The 27,590-nt window shown below is 44.0% G+C and overlaps 1 protein-coding gene and 1 long non-coding RNA gene across 5 annotated transcripts in view; one reads left to right on the top strand and one right to left on the bottom strand.

Annotated features, from left to right (window-relative positions):
* The first annotated feature begins 9,698 nt into the window (after positions 1 to 9,698).
* Positions 9,699 to 17,880, top strand: LOC134760625 (uncharacterized). Its single transcript, XR_010138416.1, has 2 exons — positions 9,699 to 11,263; positions 15,031 to 17,880. It is a non-coding gene; the product is annotated as an uncharacterized LOC134760625 (long non-coding RNA).
* Positions 11,910 to 27,590, bottom strand: part of ZNF562 (zinc finger protein 562) — a 29,070-nt gene continuing 13,389 nt past the window's right edge. For 3 of the 4 annotated variants that reach the window (XM_063719293.1, XM_024237028.3, XM_063719292.1), the window contains 5 exons: positions 26,521 to 26,675; positions 25,208 to 25,296; positions 23,849 to 23,975; positions 22,413 to 22,519; positions 11,910 to 19,766 (listed from right to left, as the gene is read on the bottom strand). In XM_063719293.1, coding sequence (XP_063575363.1) covers positions 18,834 to 19,766; positions 22,413 to 22,519; positions 23,849 to 23,975; positions 25,208 to 25,296; positions 26,521 to 26,545 — 1,281 coding nt within the window. In that variant the 5' untranslated portion in view covers positions 26,546 to 26,675 and the 3' untranslated portion in view covers positions 11,910 to 18,833. The remainder of the gene's footprint in view (positions 19,767 to 22,412; positions 22,520 to 23,848; positions 23,976 to 25,207; positions 25,297 to 26,520; positions 26,676 to 27,590) is intronic. The other variant, XM_063719294.1, reaches the window with a different exon arrangement.

Consider the following 27,590-nt stretch of genomic DNA (forward strand, 5'->3'; position numbering starts at 1 on the left):
CATATAACCAACAACGATTTGTCAATTACACCAGGGATACCATTAAAGGAATAGCTGAACAATTGGGTTTCACCAGCCAAATGGCCTGGGAAAATAGAATAGCTCTTGACATGATATTAGCGGAGAAAGGTGAAGTACAATATTGTACCTTTATCCCCAATAATACAGCCCCTGATGGAACTATCGCTAAGGGTCTATCCAATCCCCAAGGACCCTGAACATAAATGTCTGGATCTAATGAACTAGCTGAAAATTCGGGAATAAATGACCCCTTTACAGGTGTAATGGAAAAAATGGTTTGGTAGATGGAAAGGACTAATGGCCTCTATTCTCACTTCCCTTGTGATCATAATAGGGGTGCTCATTCTCTTAGGGTGCTGTATTATACCCTGTGTCCATGGACTAGTTCAAAAGCTCATAGAAACAGCCCTTACTAAGACCTCCCACAACTCTTCCCCACCCTATTCAGATAAACGTTTATTTCTAAACAACCAAGAAGAGCAGCAAAGCCAGATCCTGTTAGAAGTATATGAAGAGGAAGGACTACAAAATCAAAAGGGGAAAATTATTAGACAAAATGAGTTGTTCTATAAAGGTCCAACTTCCTTGTCCTTTGTTCTGTAACCTTTGTTCTGTAAACTGCCCTTCCCCCAGAAACTGTCCTTCCCGCCAACCAAAACTGCCCTTCACTACCACTGTAATCCATACCCCTACTCTATTTGAAACCGCCAATCAGAATCAGCTTCAATTGTGTGGTTCAACCACCAGCCAATAAGGAAAAAACATAGAAGTAGAAGATATGATGCATTAGGGTTAAAAGCCCCTTCCTTTCCCTGTCCAATATGCTCTTGAGACTGCTACAGGCGCAAGCAGCCACCTTCTGCAGAAGTAATCCTTGCCTTGCTGAGAAACTTTTCTTTTGAGTGCTGGTCTCTCTCTGTGGCACCAAGAACTTATTTCTAACATGGAGTGATTTCCAAGATAGATGGTTAAATGAAAATAAAAACTGTTGCCAGGCATGGTAGCTCATGCCTGTAATCCCAGCACTTTGAGAGGCCGAGGTTGTTGGATCATTTGAGGTCAGGAGTTTGAGACCAGCCTGGCCAACATGGTGAAACCCTGTCTCTTTTAATATACAAAAAATTAGCCAGGCGTGGTTGTGGGCGCCTGTAATCCCAGCTACTTGGGAAGCTGAGGCAGAAGAATTGCTTAAACCCAGGAAGCAGAGGTTGCAGTAAGCCGAGATCATGGCACTGCACTCCAGCCTGGGTGATAGAGTGAGACTCAGTCTCAAAAACAATAATAATAATAATAATAATAATAATAATAATAAAATGAAAATAAAGGCTGGGTGCAGTGGCTCACCTCTGTAATCCCAGCACTTTGGGAGGCTGAGGCAGGTGGATCACAAGGTCAGGAGTTCAAAGCCAGCCTGGCCAAGATGGTGAAACCCCTTCTCTACTAAAAATACAAAAATTAGCTGGGCACAGTGGCAGACGCCTATAATCCCAGCTACTCGGGAGGCTGAGGCAGGATAATTGCTTAAACCTGGGTGGCAGAGGTTGCAATGAGCCAAGATCATGCCACTGCACTCCAGCCCGGATGACAGAGTGAGACTCCATCTCAAAAAAATAAAAAGAAAAAGAAAATACATAATTATCTGTTTATTCTGAGTATAGGGAAACACTGACAGGATTATTCTGAAAATAATAAGATTCAGAATCTATTGGGGATGGATGTGAACAGCTAGAACAGAATGGTGGGGTAAGAACAAGATGGAGGCTGGGCGTGGTGGCTCATGCCTGTAATCCCAGCACTTTGAGAGGCTAAAGTGGGTGGATCATGAAATCAAGAGATCAAGACCATCCTGGCCAACATGGTGAAACCCTATCTCTACTAAAAATACAAATATTAGCCAGGTGTGGTAGTGCATGCCTGTAGTCCCAGCTACTCAGGAGGCTGAGGCAGGAGAATCACTTGAACCCAGAAGGTGAAGGTTGCAGTGAGCTGAGATTGTGCCATTGCACTCCAGCCTGGGCAACAGAGCAAGACTCTGTCTCAAAACAAAAACAAGATGTAGAGGATAGGGAAAGGGAAACCTCTCAGCTCTCTGAGCATAACATTCCATTAGTTCTTATTATGCATGTCCAAGTAAAGAGACCACTAAGCAGGCTTTGTGTGAGCAACAATGGCTGTGTATTACATCCGGGTGTGGATGGGCTGAGTCTGACAAAACAGTCAGCAAAGGATGGTGGGATTATTATTAGTTCTTATAGGTTTGGGATAGGCAGTGGAATTAGGAGCAATTTTTTTTGCAGGCAGGGGGTGGATGTTACAAAGTACATTCTCAAGGGTGGGGAAAATGTTACAAAGTACATTGACAAGGGTGGGGAGGGTGTATTGTCACAAGGGTGGGGTACATTCACAAGGGTGGGGAGGATGTATCCTACAAAGTACATTCAGAAGGGTGGGGGAATATCACAAAGCACTTTATCACAAGGGCAGGGGGATTTCACGATGGCTTGACCATGATGTGGCCAGCTTAGAGGACCTTACATTCCTGCCTTTTTATGTTAATAATGCAGGTGGGCTGCAGTTGGGGTACTATGGATGACTAAGTAAGGTCCAGTCCATTGAGGTTGTAGAGTTTGAGGGGTCAAATTCTTAACAAGAACTGATTGTCCAGCTAGGGTGTCTTCATATGGCTGGGAATCTGGAGTAGGCAAGAGAAGATTAGCAGCCTGGTGAGTTTCCTGTCTAGCCTGCTGGAGGACTGGAAGATAGTCGCCTAGAGGGCTGGCATCTGGCAAGAGGTTGGGGTCTAACAAGAAGGTATGTCCATATAAAACTTCAAATGGACTATACCCTGTAGCCTCTCGAGGACAGGATCTAATTCTAAAGAGGGCAAACGGTGACAGTACTGTCCAGTCTTTTTTAAGTTGGAGGCTGAGCTTGGTGAGGTGTGTTTTTAACAGACCATTAGTTCTTTCTACCTTTCCCAAAGATTGAGGATGGTAAGGGGAATGAAGGTTCCACTGGATGCCGAGGGCCTGGGAGACTGCTTGAGTGATCTGACTAATGAAGGCCGGTCCATTATTGGACTCTATAGAGGTGGGAAGGCCAAACCGAGGAATTATGTCTGACAGAAGGGAAGAAATGACCATGGTGGCCTTCTCAGACCCTGTGGGAAAGGCCTGTATGTATCCAGTGAATGTATCTACCCAGACAAAAAGGTATCTTAGTTTTTTGACTCAGGGCATATGAGTAAAGTCAATCTGCCAGTCTTGGGTAGGGGCAAATCATTGAGCTTGATGTATAGGAAAGAGAGGAGGCCTGAGATATACCTGAGGGGTGGTAGAGTAGCAGGTGGAACACCAAGAAGTAATTTCCTTGAGAATGGATTTCCATGATGGAAAACAAATGAGAGGTTTTAAGAGGTGGGCCATTGACTTGTAACCAACATGAAAGAGGTTATGAAAGGGCGATAAGATAGAATGAGCCTGTGAGGCAGGAAGGAGGAATTTTCCTTGATTCAAGAACCATTTGCCTTGAGTAGGAAGGGATTGCTAGGTAATAGTTTCAGTGGGAGTATAGGTGGGAGTGATAGATGAGAAGGAAAAAAATGGCTGTGAGGGAGAGATATGGGAATACTAGCTGCTTCTTTTGCTGCATTATCAGCATAAGCGTTGCCTTGAGCAGTGGGATATGGTGACCTCTGAGGCCCCTTGCAGTGAATGACTCTGGCTTCCTTGGGCAGTAGAGCAGCCTTAAGGAGGATTTTTATTAAGGAAGCGTTGATGATGGAGGACCCTTGTGTCATAAGAAAACCTCTTTCTGCCCATATAACAGCATGGTGATGTAGGATGTGGAAGGCATACTTGGAATCAGTGTAGATATTGACACATAGCCCCTTTACAAGGGTGAGAGCCCCAGTTGAAACAATGAGTTCGGCTTGTTGAGAGGTAGTGGAAGGGTGCAGGGCAGTAGCTTCAATGACTGATGTGGAAGGCAATACAGCATACACCCTTGATGGTGACTGACCATCAGATATTGATGAACTATCATCAATAAACCGAGTGTGGACTGGATTAGCAACAGAAGAGGGAAATATGGAGAAATGTGGAGGATGCCATATGGATTAGAGAGATACAGTCATGAGGTTCAGGTTTGGTGCTAGGTATAAGGTGAGAGGCCGAGTTGAAGTCTGTGCCAGGAACAATGGTAATTGTGGGAGTTTCAATGAATAGTGAGTACAGTTGGAGGAGTCTGGGGGCAGAAAGTATGTGCACCAAGAGTGAGGAGGAAAATAGATTTTGAAAATTATGAGAACTGTAGAGTAAGTGGGGCATGGTTTGTGATCTTGAGGGCCTCTGAAAGTATTGAAGTGGTGGCTGCCAGCGCACATAGACATGAAGACCAGCCTAGAACTGTGAAGTTAAGTTGTTTGGATACGAAGGCTACAGGTTGTGGGTCTGGTTCCTCTGTAAGAACTGCGACCACACAGCCTTGTATTTCAGCCACATATAAGGAGAAGTATTGGGACGAGTTAGGGAGTGCTAATGTAGGAACTATTTCTAGGGCTGTCTTTAAGGAATGAAAAGAAGAGTGGGAAAAGGACTGAGGTTCTATGGGGTTAGTCGGGTTTCCCTCTGTGAGTTTATATAGGGGTTTAGTTAGGATGGCAAAACCTGGTATCCAAAGGCAAAAGTATCCAACCATGCCTAGGAAGGAAAGGAGTTGTTGCTTTGTAGAAGGGGTTGGGGTTTCAGAGATTAGCTGGACACAGTTAGCAGGGAGAACAAGTGGGTTTTGATGACAGACTATGCCAAGATAGGTAATGGATGGGGAAGAAATTTTGGCTTTAGAGGGGGATATGTGATTCCCCTTTGAGAATAGATGTTGAAGGAGCAGGAGGGTATCCTGTGGGAAGATTCATAAGAGGGGATGCAGAGAGGAAGGTCATCCACATATTGAATAAGGTGAGAAACAGATGGACGGAAAGAAAGTAAATCATGAGAAAGAGCTTGACTAAAGTAATGGGGGTTGTCTCTGAAGCCTTGTGGCAGTACAGTCCAGGAAAGTTGCTCAGATTGGTGGGTGACAGGATCAGTCCATGTGAAAGCAAAAAGAGGTCGGGATGAGGGGTGGAAAGGAATAGTGAAGAACACATCTTTGAGGTTGAGGACAGAATAATGAGTTGTTGAGGGAGGTATTGAGGATAGGAGAGTATATGGGTTTGGCACCACAGGATGGATAGGTTAGACAATTTGGTTAATAAAGCAAAGATCCTGAACCAACCTGTAAGATTTGTCCAGTTTCTGGACAGGTAGGATAGGGGAGCTGTAAGAATTTGTAGGCTTTAAAAGGCCATGCTGTAACAGGCGAGTGATAGCAGGCTTTAGTACTTTTAAAGCCTGTTGTGGGAGGGAGTACTGGTGTTGAGTGGGGTAAGGGTGATTAGGTTTTAATGGGATGGTAAGGGGTGCCTGATTGGTCACCAAGGAGGCCATAGTGGTATCCCATACCTGTGGATTAAGGTAGGGAGACACGAGAAGAGGATGGAAAAGAGGCCTTGAATCAGGCATAAGGACAGCAATGAGGTGTGGCTGTAGTCCAGGAATAGTCAGGGAAGCAGATAATTTAGTTAAAATGTCTCAGCCTAATAAGGGAACTGGGCAGGTATGGATAACTAAAAAAGAGTGCATAAAAGAATATTGTCCAAGTTGGCACCAGAGTTGGGGAGTTTTAAGGGGTCTACAAGCCTAGCCATCAATACCCACAACAGTTACAGGGGCAAGGGAAACAGGCCCCTGAGAAGAAGGTAAAGTGGAGTGGGTATCCCTCATATTGATTAAACAGGGGATGGACTTACCTTCCACTGTAAGAGTTACCCAGAGCTCGGTGTCCATCATGGTCCAGGGGGCTTCTGAGATGATCGGGCATCATCAGTCTTCAGCCGCTAAGCCAAGGAGATCTGGGAAGGAGTCAGCCAAGGAACATTGGGTTTGAGCTCCAGGAGCTTTAGGAGTGGCGGTGATGTGAGTCAGAGAGTCAGACTTCCAGTAGGGGCCCACACCAACAGGGCACAGCTTATGAAGAATCCCAAGATATGTTGCCACTTGGCGACTTTTTCTTGGTTACTGAACACCTTGAAGGCGAGGTTGATTAAATCCTGTTGTGGGGCTTGAGGGCTGGAATCCAATTTTTGGAGTTCTTTTTCTAATGTTAGGAGTGGATTGGGTGATAAAATTCATATTAAGGATAAGGGGGCCTTCTAGCCCCCATGGGTCTAGGGCTCTAAAGCATCTAAAGGTAGCTGCTAATTGGGCCATAAACTGGGCGGGGTTTTCATCTTTACATTGGGTAGTTTTCTTTAGCTTGTCCTAATTAACAGCGCTGTATGCCTGCCTTTTTGAGCCCATCAACTAGGCAGTAGACCATGTAATCTTGCCTAGCTATACCTGGGGATTCCATCTGGTATTGCCAATGGAGATCCTCTCAGGGAACTGCCCTGGTGCCCTCTTGGAGGCCTGGCTCATGAAGGTGGCAGGTGTCCATGTAGGACTGGGCTAGAAAATAAACTCTTTCTCGTTCATTTGGGGAGAGGGTACAGGTCAGGATGACATTTAAGTCACTCCAGGTTAAATTGTAGGACTGAGTTAGATATTGGAATTCCTGTATATATTGAGTGGGGTCTGATGAGAAAGAGTCTAAATGCTGGCTCATTTGGGAAAGGTCTGATGGAGAAAAAGGCACATGTACCCTGACTATGCCTTCAGCTCCAGCCACCTCTCTAAGAGGAAATCTTGGGGCACGTTGGGGAGAGCTAGTCACAGAACAAAACTATAAGCCGGACTGGGTGTGAGGAGGGGAGGTAATAGAAGCATTATAGGGTGGGGTAGCAGAGGCTGTGGAAGAATTGGGACCCAATTCAGCCTGGCGAGGAGCAGCTGGGGGAGGAGGAGAGAGGTCACAGGGGTCAGTGGAAAAGGAAGATTCAGAGGACTCTGAGCTTGGGGTGGAGACCAAAGGAGCAGATGGGAGAGAAAGAAGGAAAATCTGGGACAAGTCGCATTGGGAGCAGAAACTAGGGTGGGAGTGAAGTGTAAAAAATGCCTGGACATCAGGCATCTCAACCTTTTGCCCAATTTTCAACAAAAATTATCAAGGTCTTGTAGGATAGACAAATCGAAAGTGCCATTCTCTGGCCACTTGGAAAAATTGTCGAGTTTGTACTGGGGCCAAGTGGTATTACAGAAGAAAATAAGATGTTTAGGTTTTATGTCAGGTGTTAGTCAAAGGGGTTTTAGGTTTCTAAGAACACAGGCTAAGGGGGAAGAGGGAGGAATGGAATGCAGAAGGTTGCCCTTAGTGGAGAAGGTAAGTTTAAAGAGGAAAGTAGACACATGCAGAAATGGAGGTGGGCAGCTACCAGTCTTCCAGTGGGCATCCCTGACTGAGTCTTGGGCTTTAATGTGGGTGAGCAGCCAAAACAAGCATCCCTGCAATTGACCTGCCATCAAGGGAATGTGGGTGAATGATCAAGGCAGGCATCCCCGTGGTGATCAAACACCAAGGGAAGACGGTCTTCCCAAGTCCATGACCAACATCCGGGTCTTTGGATGCACGGATAAAGTGTGTCTCCTTTTTGTCTCTACCAGGAAGGGAGAGAAACTGAAATTGAAAGAAGAGAGATTGAAGGGAGGTGAGAGAGGTTACGTAGAGAGCAAAAAAACCACTTACCCGAGTGCAAAAAACCACTTACTGGTTTGAAATTAGTGAGACGATCCTTCTGCTGGCTGGTCTGATGACCCAAGGTCATAGGTGGATCTCCTCATGGAGGGAGTATAACGACAGGGGATGGGTCTCCTGAGGAGTTCCACTGTCCCAGGTTTCAGCACAAAATGTTACATGCGTCTGAGTAAAGAGAGCACCTAGCAGGCTTTGTGCGAGCAACCATGGCAGTATATTACATCCGGATGCAGATGGGCTGGGTCCAACAAAACAGTCAGCAAAGGGTGGTGGGATTATCATTAGTTCTCATAGGTCTGGGATAAGTGGTGGAGTTAGGAGCAATTTTTTTTGCAGGCAGTGGGGTGGATGTTACAAAGTACATTCTCAACGGTGGGGAGGATATTACAAAGTACATTTACAAGGGCGGGGAGGGTGTACTGTCACAAGGGCCAAGGGCAGGGTACATTCACTAGGTGTGGGGAGGATGTATCTTATAAAGTACTTTCACAAGGGTGGGGGAATATCACAAAGTACATTATCACAAGGGCGGGGGGATGTTGCGATGGCTTGACCATGGTATGGCCAGCTCAGAGTACCTTACAGTTCTGATGTTTAAAATCGTCTTTTTTTTCTTTAAAAAAAAAAAGAAAAAAAAAAGCAGGATTCCACTTTGTCACACAGGCTGCAGTGTAGTGGCATTTTCATGGCTCACTGCAGCCTTTACTTCCTGGGCTCAAGCAATCCTTTGCCTGAGTACCAGGGACTACATATGCGCACCACCACATCCAGCTAATTTTTAAAAATATATTTTGTAGAGAAAAGACTTCTCTATGTTGCCCAGGCTGCTCTCAAACTCCTGGGCTCAAGCGATCGTCCCTCCTTGGCCTCCCACATTGTTGGCATTACAACTGCGAGCCACTCTGCTTGGCCCTTTATTCTTTTACATATTTAATTTTTTTAAAAATCAACAAAGATAGAGGGAAAATCCAAAATGGAATATGAACAGGAACAATCAATCTGAACTTTGTATCAAATGGGTAATAAGACTATGTAACAGGAACAACACAACAACAGTTGCTGCCTAGACATTAGAAATAGAGGCCAGGCACAGTGGCTCACCCCTGTCATCCTAGCATTTTGGGAGGCTGATGCAGAAGGATAACTTGAACAGGATTTCAAGACCAGCCTGGGCAATATAGTGAGACACTGTCTTGACAAAAAAAAGAAAAATTAAAAAATAAAAAAAAATTAGCTGGGCATGGTGATACATGCCTGCATTCCCAGCTACTCAGAAGGCTGAGGTGAGAGGATTGCTTGAGCCCAGGAGGTTGAGGCTGCAGTGAGCTATGATTGCACCACTGCACTCCAGCCTGGGTGACATGGCAAGACACCATCTCTGAAAAAAAAAAAAAAAAAACCACCACCGGCCACTGTGGCTCATTCCTGTAATCCCAGCACTTTGGGAGGTTGAATCAGGCTGAGTCAGGGGGGTCTCAGGAGTTCAAGACCAGCCTGGCCAACATGGCAAAACCCCGTCTGTACTGAAAAATTAGCTGGGTGTGGTGGTACACACCTGTAATCCCAGCTACTTGGGAGGCTGAGGCAGGAGAATCACTTGAACCCAGGAATTGGAGGTTGCAGTGAGCCAAGATCATGCCACTGCACTCCAGCCTGGGTGACAGAGCGAGACTCTGTCATTCATAAATAAGTTTAGAAAAAAAAGAATGTGTCTGAAGGGGTCTTGAGCATCCCTGTGGGCAAATTCCAGGCATCATCCATAATGGTGAATGCACAAATACAAAGATACAAATGAGCCAGAGCCAACCTTACATTCTTGCAGTAAATGCCACTGGGTTTACTATTTTCTTATCATGGGGTTGGAATTTATTTGCTAATTCCTTCCCTCCTTCTTTCCTTTTTTTTTTTTTTTTAAATGGAGTCTTGCTCTGTTGCCCAGGCTGGAATGCAGTGGCATGATCTTGGCTCACTGCATTTTTTAATTTTTAAGTTTTTTTGTAGAGAGGGGGGCTTGCTATGTTGTCCAGGCAGGTCTTGAACTCCTGAGCTCAAGTAATCCTTTTGCCTCCTTTCAAAGTGTTGAGACTCCAGGCATAAGCCACTTTGCCCAGTTGCTACTATTATACTTAGCACATTTTTTTGTTTGTTTTTTGAGAGTCTTACTCTGTCTCCCAGGCTGGAGTACAGTGGTGTGATCTCAGTTCACTGTAACCTCCTGCCTCAGCCTCCTGAGTAACTAGGAATGCATGCACATGCCATCACACCCAGCTATATTTTTTTAGTTTTAGTAGATACAAGGTTTCACCGTCTTAGCCAGGATGATCTCGATCTGACCTCGTGATCCACCTGCCTTGGCCTCCCAAAGTGCTGGGATTACAGGCACATGAGCCACCGTGCCTGGCTTACTTAGTGCATTTGTACCAATATTCATTACCAATATAATTCTGTAGTTTTTAATGACTGTACTGTTTTTATCAGTGATAAAAATGATATATATATATCTCTTCTACTGGCATCATAAAAAGATTTAGCAAGATTTGCTTCATTGTTAATACTCTGAAAGGATTTATGGAGAATTAGGACCAACTGGACCTTGAAAATTTCATGTAATGTAAGGATGTCTGGCTGGACATGGTGGCTCATGCTTGTAATCCCAGCACTTTGGGAGGCCCAGAAGAGAGGATCACTTTAGCTCAGAAGTTTGAGAACAGCCTGGGCAATGGATTGAGATACCTTCTCTACCAAAATAAAAAAGTCTGAGCTTAGGTGCTGTGTTCCTTGTTGTTACAGTGTGAGCCACCGTGCCTGGCCAAGACTGGGTAATTTATGAAGAAAAAGAGGTTTAATGGACTCACAGTTCCACATTGCTGGGGAGGCCTCAAAATCATGACAGAAGGTGAAGGAGAAGCAAAGGCACATCTTACATGGCAGAAGGCAAGAGAGCCTGTCCAGGGGAACAGCTGCTTGTAAAACTGACAGTCCTCATGAGACTCAATCACTGTCATAAAAACAGCACATACCTATTATCCCAGCTACTTGGCCAACTGAGGCATGAGAATTACTTGAACAGCATGGGAAAACCCACCCCCATGATTCTATTACCTCCCACCTGGTCTCTCCCTTGACACCGTGGGGATTACGGGAGCTACAATTCAATTCAAGATGATATTTGGGTGGGGACACAGCCAAACCATATCACCTGGCAACTTGCTTGCAGCTCATAACATCAACTGTTTCTTTGGGCCTTCAGTCCTGCTGACTTCAGGCCTGCTGAGTCCCTAAGCAGAGGAATATGAATTCAAATCTTGATTTTCTCATCGCAGCCCATACTGGGAGATGCCCAGTACCTCTGTGAACACTGACAGAATTTTTTTTTTTTTTTTTTTTTGAGACAGAGTCTCACTCTGTCACCAGGCTGGAGTACCATGGCGCAATATGAGCTCACTGTAACCTCCACCTCCCAGGTTCAAGTGATTATCCTATCTCAGCCCCCAAGTAGCTGGGACTGCAGGTGAGTGCCACCACACCCAGCTAATTTTTGTATTTTTGGTAGAGATGGGGGTTCACCATTTTGCCCCAAATTGTCTCAATCTCTTGGCCTCGTGATCCGACCACCTCAGCCTACCAAAGTGCTGGGTTTAAAGGCGTGAGCCACCGTGCCTGGCCCAGAATTCTTTACTGCTAACACAAGTGGGCCTGGTTCTGGAGGATTTCCCAATGGGTCCTGAAGAACCACAGTTTATTGGCTTGTGGGCAAAGGGGTATGTGTATCAGTTGGCCTTTACTGTGTAATAAACAGCCACAAAAATTACTAGCTGAAAGCAGCAGCTACTTAATTAGCAGAAGCCTCTTGAGGATGGACTTGCAAACCGAAGTTGTGCTGGTTTCTGCTGGTCAAAGCAAGGACTGGCTCACATAAAAAGGAAAGGAGAGAGATTGCACCTTCAGATAGTAATCTCAAGACATCTGTAATCACCACAGGGTGTCACTGGGCCTCTTTGTCAAGGAGCCTGTTCTTTCTGCCACCAGATCTAATAGCTTGTGTGACAATGCACTTCCTTCTGGGTCTCTCTCCAAGTGTAGTAAGTGTATATGGGAATCACTTTATTCAAACAGCCTAGTGCACTTAGTTAGAAAGAAAACGTATTAACAAAGACTTACATTTAAAATTGTTATTTATGGTAACAACGAAAAGTAACATACAAATTTCAAACATCAAGAATAAAATAAATTAAAGTATGATCAATACAGATCAATACAAAGAGGGGAACACAATGAAACAAACAGAAAAAAATAAGATGCTAGAAATTAATCCAAATTATTACTAATTAAATTATATGTAAGGCACTAAATGTGCAACATAAAAGGATTGTTAATTGGTATTATTCAAGTATTCTTTTTTCTTTTTTTTTTATTTTTTTGTGACACAGAGTTTCACTCTTGTTGCCCAGGCTGCAGTGCAATGGCACAATCTCGGCTCACTGCAACCTCTGCCTCCTGGGTTCAAATGATTCTCCTGCCTCAGCCTCCCAAGTAGCTGGCATTACAGGCATGCACCACTAGGCACGGCTAATTTTGTATTTTTAGTAGAGATGGGGTTTATCAGTGTTGGTCAGGCTGGTCTTGAACTCCTGACCTCAGGTGATCCACCAGCCTTGGCCTCCCAAACTGCTGTGATTACAGGCGTCAGCCACTACACCCAGCGGTACACAGATTTTTTAAAACTCCAGCTAAAGTATGTATAAAAAGACACATTTTTTAAAAAAGCATACAGAAAGACTAAGTAGAGAAAAATCAAGCTGATATATAAATATCTAACAGAATTAGTGGAAAAGAAAACATGCGAGAAATAGTGTAGATTTTCAAGCCAAATATTATCTGAAAGAATTCATAAACCTGGGTACTCTCTACCAAGATTAACACAAGGGAAAGAATGCACAATTAATAAGTCATTCCAGAATGCAAAAGGAGACTGAAGTTACACAACCAGCAAAAATGAAAAATATAAAAAGTATAAATTTTTGCTACACATTTGAAAATAAAAACATGCCTAGAAGAATATTCTCAAAATGCTTATGCAAGCCTTAGTTGTCTTTTTTTTTCTTTTTTATGAGATGAGTTTTGCTCTTGTCACCCAGGCTGGAGTGCAGTGGCATGAACTCAACTCACTGCAACCTTTGCCTCCCAGATTCAAGTGATTCTCCTGCCTCAGCCTCCCAAGCGGCTGGGATTACAGGCGCCCACCAACTCACCTGGCTAATTTTATTTTATTTTTTGAATTTTTTTGTAGAGACAAAGTTTCACCGCGTTGGCCAGGCTGGTCTTGAACTCCTGACCTCAGGTGATCCCCCTGCCTCGACCTCCCAAAATGCTGTGATTTAAGGCTTGAAGCACTGTGCCCAACCTAGTTGTCTTTTTTTTTTTTTGAGACGGATTCTCACTCTGTTGCCAGGCTGGAGTGCAGTGGTGCGATCTAGGCTCATTGAAACCTCCACTGCAGGGGTTCAAGAGATTCTCCTGCCTCAGCTTCCTGAGTAGCTGGGATTACAGGGACACACCACCATGCCCAGCTAATTTTTGTATTTTTAGTAAAGACGGGGTTTCAACATGTTGGCCAGGATGGTCTTGATCTCTTGACCTCGTGATCTGCCTGCCTCAGCCTCCCAAAGTGGTAGGATTACAGGCATGAGCCACCACACCCAGTCTGATAACTGTTTTTTGTTTGTTTGTTTTTTGAGATATGGGGTCTATGTTGTGCAGACTGATCTTTAACTCCTGGCCTCAAGGAATCCTTCTGACTGAGCTTCCCAATGTGCTGGGATTAAAAGTGTGAGCCACTATGACCAGCCAGAAGAGATAATTTTAACTTTTTAAAATATTTTGTAGTATTGGCCGGGCACGGTGGCTCGCGCCTGTAATCCCAGTACTTTGGGAGTATGAGGCATGCGGATCTCCTGAGGTCAGGAGTTTGAGACCAGCCTGGCCAACTTGACAAAAACGTCTCTACTAAAAATACAAAAATCAGCCAGGCAAGGTGGAGGCTGCCTGTAATCCCAGCTACTTGGGAGGCTGAGGCAGGAGAACCACTGGAACCCAGGAGGTGGAATTTGCAATAAGTTGAGATCACACCATTGGACTCCAGCCTGGGCAACGAGTGAAACACCAACTCAAAAACAAAGAAACAAACCAAAAATACGAAAATACCTTGTAGTATTTTAAAATAGAGATGTTGTCTCGCTATGTTGCCCAGGCTGGTTTGAACTCCTTGGCTCAAGGGATGCTTTTGCCTCAGCCTCCAGAAGTGCTGGGATTACAGGCCTGAGCCACTATTCCCAGTCTAGATGATTCTTATAGATTAAGAATTTGGAAATAGTAGGAACACGTCCCACTACAGTATATGACAGTCATTGTATACAAATATCATTAAGGGAAAATTTAAAAAAAAATCACAATGTTATTCAAACATAGCTCCATAACATATTAGTAAAGGTAATCAAGTCTTTTTAAGTGATCCATTATGTCACAGTCGAGCTTATACAGGAATACAAGGTTGATGTAACATTGGAAAAGCAATAAATACAAATACCACATTAATTTAATTTAATTTATTTATTTTTGACAGAGTCTCACCCTGTCACCCAGCATGGAGTGCAGTGGTGCAATCTCGGCTCAATGCAACCTCCACCTCCCGGGTTCAAGTGATTCTCCTGCTTCAGCCTCCCAAGTAGCTGGGATTACAGGTGCACATCACCACACCCAGCTAATTTTTGTATTGTTAGTAGAGATGGGGTTTCACCATGTTGGCTGGGCTGGTCTCGAACTCTTGACCTCAAGTTATCTGCCCACCCCAACCTCCCAAATTGCTGGGATTACAGGCATGAGCCCCCACACCCAGCCTGACCACATTTATTTTAGAAAAGCCCCCTTCCATGCATTCACTTCTTCAAGTTTTTTTTTTTTTTTTTTTTTTTTTGAGATGGGGTCTTGCTATGTTGCCTAAGCTGGTCTAGAACCCCTGGGCTCAGGCCACCCTCCCAAGTAGCTAAAACTATAGGCATGCATTACCACATCATTTCATTGAAGTATTTATTAGGTACCATCATGAGCTAGGTGCAGTTCTAGGTATTGAGTTTTATCAGTAAATAAACATGATCATCACAGAGGATGCAAAGGAAGCATTTAATACATTCAAGAGGAATTCAGCCTCATAAATTATGAAATATTGGGAAATAATTCATCATGTAAAAACTGGATATAAAGAAAAAACTTTTCCTGCAGGACATTGTTGCGGGAAGTCAGGGACCCCAAACAGGGGGACCAGCTGAAGCCATGGCAGAAGAACGTGGATTGTGAAGATTTCATGGACATTTATTAGTTCCCCAAATTAATACTTTTATAATTTCATATGCCTGTCTTTACTGCAATCTCTAAATTGTAAAGATTTCATGGACATTTATCACTTCCCCAATCAATACCCTTGTGATTTCCTATGCCTGTCTTTACTTTAATCTCTTAATCCTGTCAGCTGAGGAAGATGTATATCACCTCAGGACCCTGCAATAATTGCATTAACTGCACAAATTGTACACCATGTGTGTTTGAGCAATATGAAATCTGGGCACCTTGAAAAAAGAACAGGATAACAGCAATGTTTAGGAAACAAGAGAGATAACCTCAAACTCTGACCGCTGGTGAGCCAGGTGGAACAGAGCCATATTTCTCTTCTTTCACAAGCAAATGGGAGAAATATCACTGAATTCTTTTTCTCAGCAAGGAACATCCCTGAGAAAGACAATGCACACCTGGGGGTGGGTCTCTGAACTGGCCCCCCTGGGTGTAGCTGTCTCTCATGGTCGAGACTGCAGGGGTGAAATAGACCCCAGTCTCCCATAGCACTCCCAGGCTTATTAGGAAGAGGAAATTCCCGCCTAATAAATTTTGGTCAGACCCGTTGATCTCAAAACCCTGTCTCCGGATAAGATGTTATCAATGACAATGGTGCCCGAAACTTCATTAGCAATTTTAATTTCACCTCGGTCCTGTGATCTCACCCTGCCTCCACTTGCCTTGTAATATTCTATTACCTTGTAAAGTACTTGATGTCTGTGACCTACACCTATTTGCACACTCCCTCCCCTTTTGAAAATCCCTAATAAAAACTTGCTGGTTTTTGTGACTTGTGGGGCATCACGGAACCTACCGACATGTGATGTCTGCCCCGGACACCCAGCTTTAAAATTTCTCTCTTTTGTACTCTGTCCCTTTATTTCTCAAGCTGGCTGACACTTACAGAAAATAGAAAAGAACCTATGTGAATATGGGGGCAGGTTCCCCAATAGGACATAAACTCTTCAAAAAATAAAAAAAGAAATTAAAACCTACAGCCAAGCCAATAAAATGGAGCACATATCTCACCAGAACTGCAAAGACAAGTATGCTGGTATTACTACTTTTAGTTGGTGTTGTGCTGTGGGTTAAAATCAGTCCAGTAAAGCAAGAAAATATTTAGAAAGAGCTTCATCATCATATGAATTTTGGGGGTCATTTTTCAGTCCAAAGTACTTAATATGATTCTTTTCTCTTTCCACATAGAGAATCAGATAATCTGTAAATAATGACTCTTAGTTTTCCACTTTAGGAGTTAGGTATATATATATGTATATATACAGTGACCCCCCAAATTTCACATGACGCTCCAAACTGTATGTGAAAAAAGAAGGGGGTGGGGAGGGGGGAACCGACTGACCTATTTGTTGGTCTCCATTGTGTGAAGACATGAGGAAGTGGGCACTTACATGCCAGGAAGAGAGCTCTCACTAGAGGTTGACCATGCTGGCACTCTGATCTCAGACTTCCAGCCTCCAGATATGTGAGAATATAAATTTGTGTTTTGGGCCAGATATGGTGGCTCAGGCCTGTAATCCCAGCACTTTGGGAGGCCAAGGCAGGTGGATCACCTGAGGTCAGATCTGACCAACATGGAGATCAGCCTGACCAACATGGAGAAACCCTGTCTCTACTAAAAATACAAACTTAGCCAAGGTTTGTGGTGCATGCCAATAATCCCAGCTACTGAGGGTGAGGCAGGAGAATTGCTGTAACTCAGGAGGCAGAGGTTGCAGTGAGCCAAGATCATGCCGTTGCACTCCAGCCTGGGCAACAAGAGCAAAACTCCATCACAAAAAAAAAAAAAATCTGTGTTTTTAAGCTCATTGATTTAAAATTAAATTAATTTGTAAGCCATTTGGTCTGTGGTATTCTGCTATGGTTGCCTGAGCTGACTAAGGCAGATATTGGTACTGAGAAGTGAGGTACTGCAATTAAAAACAAACAAAAAACTAAAAATGTTAAGCAGCTTTGAAACTGACAAATGAGTAGAGGCTGGAAAAATTCTGATATGCAAGCTGGAAATAAGGATGGTAAGGGTTATTCTGGTGAGGTGTCACTGGGGAATGAGGAACATGCTATCGGGAAATGAAGAAAAGACAACCCTTGATATGAAGTGATGAAGAACTTGGCAGAACTGTATTCTACCATTTTATGGAAGGTAGAGCTTGAGAGAGATAAAACTGGGTATGTATCACTAAGATCTGTAATTAAAGTGTTAAAGGACACAGGAAGCTTCATTCTTCCTGACTGCTTACAGGTAAATGTGCTGAGAACAGGCCCCCCAAATCTGACCATAAACAGGCCATGAGAAACTGGCCATAAACAAAATCTCTGCGGCACTGTGACATGCTCGTGATGGCTATGACGCCCATGCTGGAGGTTGCTGGTTTACCAGAATGAGGGCAAGGAACACCTGGCCCACCCAGGGTGGAAAACTGGACAACTGCTCAAGGCATTCCTAAACCACAAACAATAGCATGAGTGATTTGCGCCTTAAGGACATGATCCTGTTGCAGATAACAAGCCAGAGCCTGTCCCTTTCTTTCCCATAAGGAATACTTTTAGCTAATCTATAATCTATAGAAATAATGTTTACCACAGGCTTACTGTCAATAAATATGTGGGTCAAACTCTGTTCAAGCTCAACTCTGAAAGCTGTGAGCCCCGATTCCCACTCTGCATTCTGTGTCTTTGTCTTAATTCCTCTGGAGCCACTGGGTTAGGGTCTCCATGACCCAGCTGGTCTCAGCAAAAATGCAAAAGGAGAGCTGAATTGCAGAAGAAATTGTTAAGGAAAAAGGAACCATAACTTGGAGATTTGGAAAATTCTCAGCCTATCCATACTGCAAAAATTAGAAAACTTGTACTGAAGAGAATCCTCAAAGTGAGAAGAGAGACTGGATTATACTAGAAGAGACACTGCTACTTACATTGTGCCACCTAAAATGGACAGAGAAGACAGAACAGAACAGGCAAGGTTGTCACACTTCTTATTTTACAAGAAGGGGACACAGAAATAATCACCTGTGAAAGTGCACTGGCAGTTATGGATGGTTTCATTCCTGACATGCTCTGCAGGATCCATGGGAACAGAAGAGAACCTTGGAGGAGCATCTTTTTAACAATCCACCTATGAGGCCTACATCATCTTGGCTTCTGGTAAATTTTGACATGAATGTGCCACACTGGCAGCCACTAACCAACAGGGGCTGGGATCAATCTGCATGATTTATCTCATACAGAACTTGTTAATGCTATGATCTTAGGAATCTAATCACCAAGGTGAGGCAGCCTGCAGTACTGACCTCACCATCCATGACCCTTCTTCACAGATGCCCAGACTCAGGGAACCATGAAGTTGTATTCAGAACCTGTAGGTTTAATTTCAGACCCTTGGGATGCATCTAAGGCCAATCCGTGAGCCATTACTACTTCCAAAAGGCATTTAGGACAAATCTGATGGTCTTTGCACTGCCAATAATTAAAGATGGCAACCAATGGGCTAAATGGTAACAACACTCATATCCTTACATTCATAGGATTTCTCCCCAGTGAGAATTCTTTCATGCATACTTAGGCATGAGGAAACAGCAAATGCTTTCCCACATTCTTTACATACAAAGGGTTTCTCTCTGGTATGAGTTCACAGGTGGGGTGAGGAATACAGAAATTCCTTCCCACATATCTTGCATTTACCTTTCTCCACTGTGAGTTTTCAAATGTTTACTACGATGGGAAGAAGTAATGAAGGTCTTCCCACATTCAACACATTCATAAGGCTTCTCTCCTGTGTGAATTCTTCTATGTTGAGTAAGCGTTGAAGATCTATTGAAGGCTTTCCCACATTCCTTACACTGATAGGGTTTCTCTCCAGTGTGATTTCGTATGTGTATAGCAAGGCCTGTGTATTGAGTGAAGGCTTGGCCACATTCCTTACATTCATAGGGTTTTATTCCAGTGTGAGTTCTTACATGTTGAGTAAGGTGAGTTGATCTAGTGAAGGCTTTCCCACATTCCGTACATTTGTGTGGTTTTATTCCAGTGTGAATTTGAATGTGAACATTAAAGGATGAGGAATTTCTAAAGGATCTTCCACATTCTTTACATTCAAAGGACTTCTCTCCTTTATGAGTTTTTGCATGTGCAGAAAGTTGAGAAAAATTAGTGAAGGATTTCCCACAGTTCTTAGTCTTTTCGGATTTCTTTCCAGTATGAACTGTTACACACTGCTTTAGGTGTGAGGAAGGTGTGATGACTCTCTCACATTCCTGAAATTCACAGAGTTTCTCTCCAATGTGGATTCCCATGTGATTATCAAGGCTTGCAAAATACTTAAAGCCTTTTCCACATTCCTTACATTTGTAGGGTTGTCTTCCATTGAGAATTTCAAGATGCACAGCAAGGCCTGGAGTTAAGGTGAAGACTTTTCCACATGGATTAAATTTGGAAAGTTCCTGTCCAATAGAGGCTTCCTTGTGCACACTGAGGATGTCTTTTCCATAACAATTACCCTCAGAAGTGTTCCCTCCATTCTGAGCTCTCATGTGTGTCTTAAGGCAAAACTGTTCACTGAAGACCTCACCACAATTCTCACAGAGTTTCCATCCACTGTAGCTTCTTGTCTGCTGATGAGGGGATAAAGGATTTAAAATGTTTTCAGACATATTAAGAGATTTCACCCATCTGAACACAGAAACATTATTTTGAGGACAATTACTTTTTAATGTTTAATTTTTTTTTGAGACAATGTCTTGTTCTATCTCCCAGTCTACAGTGCAGTGGCACAATCTCTGCTAACTGCAACCTCCACCTCCCAGGCTCAAGTGATTCTCCTGCCTCAGCCTCCCGAGTAGCTGGAAATACAGGTGTGCGCTACTGCACTGGGGAGTTTTCTATTTTTTTTTTGTAGACTCAGGTTTTGCCAAGTTGCCCTGGCTGGTCTCAAACTCCTGAGTTCAGGTGAACTGCCTGTCCTGGCCTCCCAAAGTGGTAAGATTACAGGCGTGACCCACCATGCACAGCATGTTTTACTTTTTTCAGAGCTGGGGTTTCGCTCCATTGCCTGGTCTATAGTGCACTGCAGTGATCATGGCTCACTGTAACCTCAAACGCCTGGCTGGGTTCAAGTGATCATCCTAGCTAAAAGCTGTGTAGCTAGGACTATAGGCATGCATCATCATGCCTGGCCAATTTTTTGATTGATTGATTGATTTTATTTTATTTATTTTTGGGATGGAGTCTCACTTTGGCTGGAGTGCAGTGTCATGATTTCAGCTCACTGCAACCTCCGCCTCCTGGGTTCAAGCAGTTCTTCTGCCTCAGCCTGCCGAGTAGCATGTGCAACCAGACCCAGCTAATTTTTGTATTTTTACTACAGATGGGATTTCACCATGTTAGCCAGGGTGTTCTCAAACTCCTGACCTTCTCATCCGCCCACCTAGGCCTCCCAAAGTGCTGGAATTACAGGTATGAGCCACTGTGCCCAGGCTCAATTTATTTTTATAGAGACAGGGTCTTGGTATGTAGCCTAGGCTGGTCTCAAACTCTTCAACAAACCCCTGTCTCAGCTTCCCAAACTGCTGGGATTACAGACATGAGCTACCAAGTCAGCCTACTTTGATAACCATAACTTTTACAATTTTTCTTCCATGGTTTCATTTCCTACCCTCTTGATTTCTTGCCAGAATTCTATGCCACTGGCTCTAATTGTTCAAAAAAAAACTGTCTTTTTTTGATTGTCAGGGGTGGTTTGAGACAGGGTCTCACTCTGTCACCCAGGCTGGGAACCATGGCACAATCACAGCTCACTGCAGCCTTAAACTCCCAGGCTCAAGCCATCATCCTGCCTCAGTCTCCCGAGGAGCTTGGATTACAGGTGCATGCCAACGTGCCCAGCTAATTTTTCATTTTTTTGTAGAGACAGAGTCTCCCTGTTGCCCAGGCTGGTCTTGATCTCCTAGACTCAAGCAGTTCTCCTGCCTCAGCTTCCCAAAGTGCTGGGATTACAGGTGTCAGCCATTGCACCCAGCCAAATTGTGCAGATTTTCATGAAACTGTTTAAATCCTCAATGTCTAGTTACATATGTGGGAATATGTACTTTTGGGTATTTTGCAGTGACAAGTTATACAGGTATGGAACATCAGAAAATTCATCACATTCAGACTATCTCTCCAGAGACCCTGCTCCCTCAAGGGTGCAGGCTACTTCTCTCTCAAGTATCTCTCATTTGTGCTGTTTCTTTTTCACTGCCAACTCCACCTCCCGTGTTTAAGCAATTCTGCCTCAGCCTCCCATGTAACTGGGATTACAGGTGCCCACCACCACACCTGGCTAATTTTGTATTTTTAGTAGAGATAGAGTTTCACCATGTTGGTCAGGCTGGTCTCAAGGTGCTAACCTCAAGTGATCCACACACCTCTGCATCCCAAAGTGCTGGGATTACAGGACTCACTTTCTTTTCTCTTCTTTTCTTTTTTTAGACGGAGTCTCACTTGGTCGCCTAGGCTGGAATGCAGTGGTGCAGTGCTGGCTCACTCAGCAACCTCGGCCTCTGCGTAAGCGATTGTCCTGCCTCAGCCTCCCGAGTAACTAGGATAACAGGTGTCCACCACCACACACAGCTAATTTTGTATTTTTAGTAGAGACAGAGTTTTCACCATGTTGACCAGGCCTGTCTCAAACTCCTGACCTCAAGTGATCCACCTATCTTTGCCTCCTAAAGTGTTGGAATTACAGGCATGAGCCACCACATCCAGCCTTTTTTTAAAATCAGAGATGGTATCTTGCTATACTGCCTAGACCGGTCTTGAATTCCTGGGCTGAAATGATGCTCCCACCTCAGCCTCCCAAGTAGCTGGGAATACAGATGTAAACCACACCACTAACTGAGCTGATTTTTTAGAATGGAATTCTCAGTCTTTTCTGAGAGAGGAAATTAAGAAATATCCCTCGTGGCCTGACACAGTGGCTCACACCTGTAATCCCAGCACTTTGGGAGTTCAAGGCAGGTGGATCACGAGGTCAGGAGATCAAGACCATCCTGGCTAACATGGTGAAACCCTGTCTCTACTATAAATACAATAAATTAGCTGGGCATGGTGGCGAGTGCCTGTAGTCCCAGCTACTCGGGAGGCTGAGGCAAGAGAATTGCTTGAACCTGGGGGTTGGAGGTTGCGGTGAGCTGAGATGGTGCCACTGCACTTCAGCCTGGCAAAGCAAGACTCCATCTCAAAAAAAAGAAGAAAAAATAAATATCCCTCATGAATCTTACCATTTGTATCCCAGTGAATATTTGATTCTTCAAAAAACCCTGCTGAAGTGATGACCGTTTGGTTCTAGGCTGTATTTCCCATTCTGAAGTTAAGCAGAAAAAGAAATCTAAGGGTTTAGAGAAGAAATTATTAGTTTAAAATGAGTCATTTGTCCTTGTTTTCAAATTAAACACAATATAAAAATAAAAGCCACAGGCCAGGCACAGTGGCTCAGGCCTGTAATCCCAGGACTTTGGGAGGCCGAGGTGGGTGGATCATGAGGTCAGGAGATCAAGACCATCCTGACCAACATGGTGAAACCCTCTCTCTACCAAAATACAAAAAATATATATGTATATATATTAGCCGGGTGTGTTGGTGTGTGCCTGTAGTCCCAGCTACTCAGGAGGCTGAGGCAGGGGAATCACTTGAACCCGAGAGGCAGCAGTTGCAGTGAGCTGAAATCACACCACTGCACTCCAGCCTGGGTGACAGAACGAGACTCCATCTCAAAAAAAGAAAAAGAAAAAGAAAATAAAAGCAACAGAACCTTGAGGATTTTGGTATGTCAAAAATTTGGCTATAAGGATGTGGGGTTTATTACACAACTGATGTGTTTAGATAGTTTATTACAAACTGCTCCTGTGAAAATTACAACTGATGGGGAACAGGAGGAGAAGATTATCAGGAAAGGAAAGCAGGAAAGATCAGGATAAAGAGCATATATCAAAATGATAAACTTAACAAAAAAAAGAACAACTTTGGGAAGCTGAAGCAGGAGAATGCCAAGAACCCGGGAGGCGGAGCTTGCAGTGAGCAGAGATCCTGCCACTCCTGGGTGGCAGAGTGAGAGACTCCCTCAAAAAAAAAAAACAAAAACAAAAACAAAAACAGAACAGGTAGTTTTGTTTGACTAGACGGAAAATAAAAGTCAGAGATATCTGAAATTCTGGGAAAAATAGCTTAAATTTTCTCAGGCAAAGTGGATCTTTAAAAATCTTTTTTTTTTTTTTGAGTCAAAGTCTCACTGTCACCCAGGCTGGAGTGCAGTGGCACAATCTCGGCTCACTGCAACCTCCGCCTCCTGGGTTCAAGCAATTCTACTGCCTCAGCCTCCCGAGTAACTGGGACTACAGGTGTGTACCACCATGCCTGGCTGATTTTTTTGCATTTTTAGTAGAGACAGGGTTTCACCGTGTCAGTCAGGCTGGTCTTGATTTCCTGACCTTGTGATCTGCCTGCCTCAGCCTTCCAAAGTGCTGGGATTACAGGCGTGAACCTCCGTGACTGGCCTAGTCTTTATATTTAGGAATTTTTTTTTAGAGATGAGGTTTCACAATGTTGCCCATGCTAGTATCAAACTCCCAGGCTCCAGCGATTCTCCCACCTCAGCCTCCCAAGTATCTGGGACTAAAGGTGCAGGCCAGTATGGCAAGCAAAGTGATGTTACTCTTACCCACAGAGGCCAGGTTCATGTAGTTCTCCAGCATCACATCTCTGTAGAGGTATTTCTGAGTTGTGTCCAGTAAAGCCCACTCCTCTGGGGTGAACTCCACAGCCACATCATCAAACGTCACTGAATCCTAAGTCATCAAACACATGCTGGTTTGAGCCAATGAACACTTCCACCAATATTCACTGGAGAATGAGGAAAGGGGAACCTTATACTCACTTATATGTGGTTCTCAAGTCTCCCCTGATCTATTCCAGGGTTTAATGTCTCAGGAGCTCTTGTGTCTAAACAATCAAGGTTGAACTCCTACGGGCATATACCTTTAACAGCATTTTTTTCTTTTTTTGTGTGTGTGACAGAGTTTTGCTCTTTTTGCCCAGGCTGGAGTGCAATGGCACGATCTCAACTCACTGCAACCTCCACCTCCTAAGTTCAAGTGATTCTCATGCCTCAGCCTCCCAAGTAGATGGGATTACAGGCATGCAACACCATGCCTGGCTAATTTTTGTATTTTAGTAGAAATGGGGTTTCACCATGTTGGCCAGGATGGTCTCAAACTTCTGACCTCATGTGATCGGCCCACCTCGGCCTCCCAAGGTGCTGGGATTATAGGTGTGAGCCACCATGCCCATCTGAACAGTACTTTTTAGAAAATTTTTTAAATCTTTTTTGTCTGATCTATTTATTTTTAATTTTTTAATTTTTTTAATTTTAATTTTTGATTAGAACAATACTTCCTAAACATGAATTTTTATCTATCTAGCAGCTATCTATCTATCTATCCAATCTTTTTATTTATTTATATATAAAGACAGGGTCCCACTGTGTCACACAGGCACAATCGCTGCTTACTGCAGCTTCGATCTCCTGGGCTGAAGTGCTCCTCCCACCCCAGCCTCCTGAGTAGCTGGAATTACAGGCATGAGCCACTGCACACTGCTTACATTATCTCAGCACAAACAGGCTAGAAGCTCTTCCTGTCCCATTGGTCTCTAGGCAGCACACTCCTCAGCACACTGCAGATACCTGATAAACGCTGATGAGTGAATAAATTATTTGATAAAAGGACACTTTCATCTGCTTTATCATCTGTCACTGCACCCAGCAATGTAATAAAGATGCAGTTGGCACCATGAAGGTCAAGCTTAATTAGTAATTACCGAGCTACTGGAATGATCTTCAAGTTAACACTTTATGTACAGGAGACCTCATTCCCTGGGGAAATTCATCTGGGGACTCAGTCCTTGAGTAAGGCTTCATTTGCTCTAAGAAAACTCTGGAGATGAGTCTGTCTAGAAGGAAATGTGTCTACCTATTGGATGTAAGTATGTCATTTTGTACAACGGTACATTTTCTGTTTACCTGGTAAGAATTTGACCGGTGGTCCTCTACCATCGTTCCTATCTTTGTCTTTTCTTCAAAAGGACAGATTGGTTCCCTGGAAAAAAACCCTAGTGGAAAAGTAAGAAGGCATGAGAAGCCACAGCTGCCCACATTCTCATGCCGAGAAGTCATTCCATCCTAGCTTGAAATTCCCATATGCTCCTGCACACTCGAAAAAACTATACACACACAACACTTCCATGAAATGCCATAGTACTCCTGTATCACCTAGACCCAGAAAAGCAGATGTGGGCTGAGCTGCCTGTTGTGTAAAGGGTAACAGTTTCCTTTTTCAAGGAAACATACACCCTGAAAAATGTACTCTCTATCTGCCCATAATAGTAACACTCATGAAGCTTATGTAGCATTTCCAAAGGCACACAAACCAGGGCTGAATTCTAAAACAGCATTCTGACTGGGCACAGTGGCTCATGCCTGTAATCCCAACATTTTGGGAGGCCAAGGCGGGCAAATCACTCGAGGTCAGGCATTGAAGACCAGCCTGGCCAACATGGCAAAACCCCGTCTCCACTAAAAAAAAAAAAAAAATTACAGGAGGCTGAGGCAGAGAATTGCTTGAACCTGGGAAGTGGAGGTTGCAATGACTCGAGATCAAGCAACTGCGCTTCAGCCTGGATGACAGAGTGAAACTCCGTCTCAAAAAAAAAAAAAAAGAAAAAAAATTAGCTGAACCTGGTGATGCATGCTTGTGATCCCAGCTACTTAGGAAGCTGAGGCAAGAGAATTGCTTGAACTCAGGAGGTGGAGGTTGCAGTGAGCCAAGATTACACCACTGCACTCCAGCCTGAGTGACAGAGCAAGATTCTGTCTCAAAAAATAAATAAATAAAAATATGAATAAAATAAAACAGCATTCTGTGTCTCACTTGAATTCCTCCTAAAAGAACTAGCAGTGGCCGGGTGCGGTGGCTCATGCCTGTAATTCCAACACTTTGGGAGGCCAAGGCAGGCAAATCACCTGAGGTCGGGAGTTCAAGACCAGTCTGACCAACATGGAGAAACCCGTCTCTACTAAAAATACAAAATTAGCCTGTGGTCCCAGTGACTCGGGCAGGTGAGGCAAGAGAATTGCTTGAACCCAGGAGGTGGAGGTTGTGGTGAGCTAAGATCACACCATTGCACTCCAGCCTGGGCAACAAGAGCAAAACTCCATCTAAAAGAAAAAAAAAAAAAAAAGCAGCATGCCTGTTCAGGCCCAGCTCACTGGACTCTTATGTTGTGGAGGGTGACCTAAAGCAGAATTTCTGAAAAAGAGCATCAACAAGGACTTACCAAGGGACAAATCAATGGCTGACATCCTCTGAAGCTGATGGTGAGATGTGCCTCAATGCTGTCTTTCTTGATGCCAAGATCGCCTCAGGGCAGCTTATGAATCTAGGTGGATACAGGCAATCTCCATTCCTCTTTGTACAGGGTTATCTGAGGTCCTGTTCATACCAATCATCAAACAACAAGCATCAAACATCAGTCATTGAGCATTATGCATGGGCTTTCTCTCTGCAGGTGACAGATGTGAAGGCCACCAAAAACTGTATACTTAGTATCATCACTCAGTAATGATAGTATTAGTAACAGCAACTGACATTTATTGAGGACTAGTATGTCAGAAGTAGCTCTAGTAGCTTTATATATACATGCTCACTTAATTTTCATAACCATCCTTCCCAATAGCTATCATTGCCTACATCTATCTATCTATCTGTCTATCTATCCATCTATTTATTGAGACAGGGTCTCACTCTGTTGCCCAGGTTTAAGTACAATGGCACAACAACAGCTCTCTGTAGCCTAGACTTCCCAGGCTCAAGTGATCCTCCCACCTCAGCTTCCTGAATAGCTGGGACCACAGGTGTGCATCATCAAGCCTTATTCTTATATTATTATTATTATTTTGAGACAGAGTCTCACTCTGTTGCCCAGGCTGAAATGCAGTGGCATGATCTTGACTCACTGCAACCTCTGCCTCCCAGGTTCAAGTGATTATCAGGCCTCAGCCTCCCAAGTAGCTGGGATTACAAGTATGCACCACCACGCCTGGCTAATTTTTATATTTTTAGTAAGGATGGGGTCAGTCAGGCACGGTGGCTCATGCCTGTAATCTCAACACTTTGGGAGGCCAAGGCAGGTGGATCACAAGGTCAGGAGTTCGAGACCAGCCTGGCCAACATAGTGAAACCCTGTCTCTACTAAAAATAGAAAAAATTAGCTGGGTGTGATGGTGGGCACCTGGAATCCCAGCTACTCAGGACACTGAGGCAGGAGAATCGCTTGACCATGGGAGGTGGAGGTTACAGTGAGCTGAGACTGTGCCATTGCACTCCAGCCCAGGCGACAGTGCGAGA

The sequence above is a fragment of the Pongo abelii genome, chromosome 20 (genome assembly GCF_028885655.2).
Source record: "Pongo abelii isolate AG06213 chromosome 20, NHGRI_mPonAbe1-v2.0_pri, whole genome shotgun sequence".
Taxonomy (NCBI): Eukaryota; Metazoa; Chordata; class Mammalia; order Primates; family Hominidae; genus Pongo; species Pongo abelii.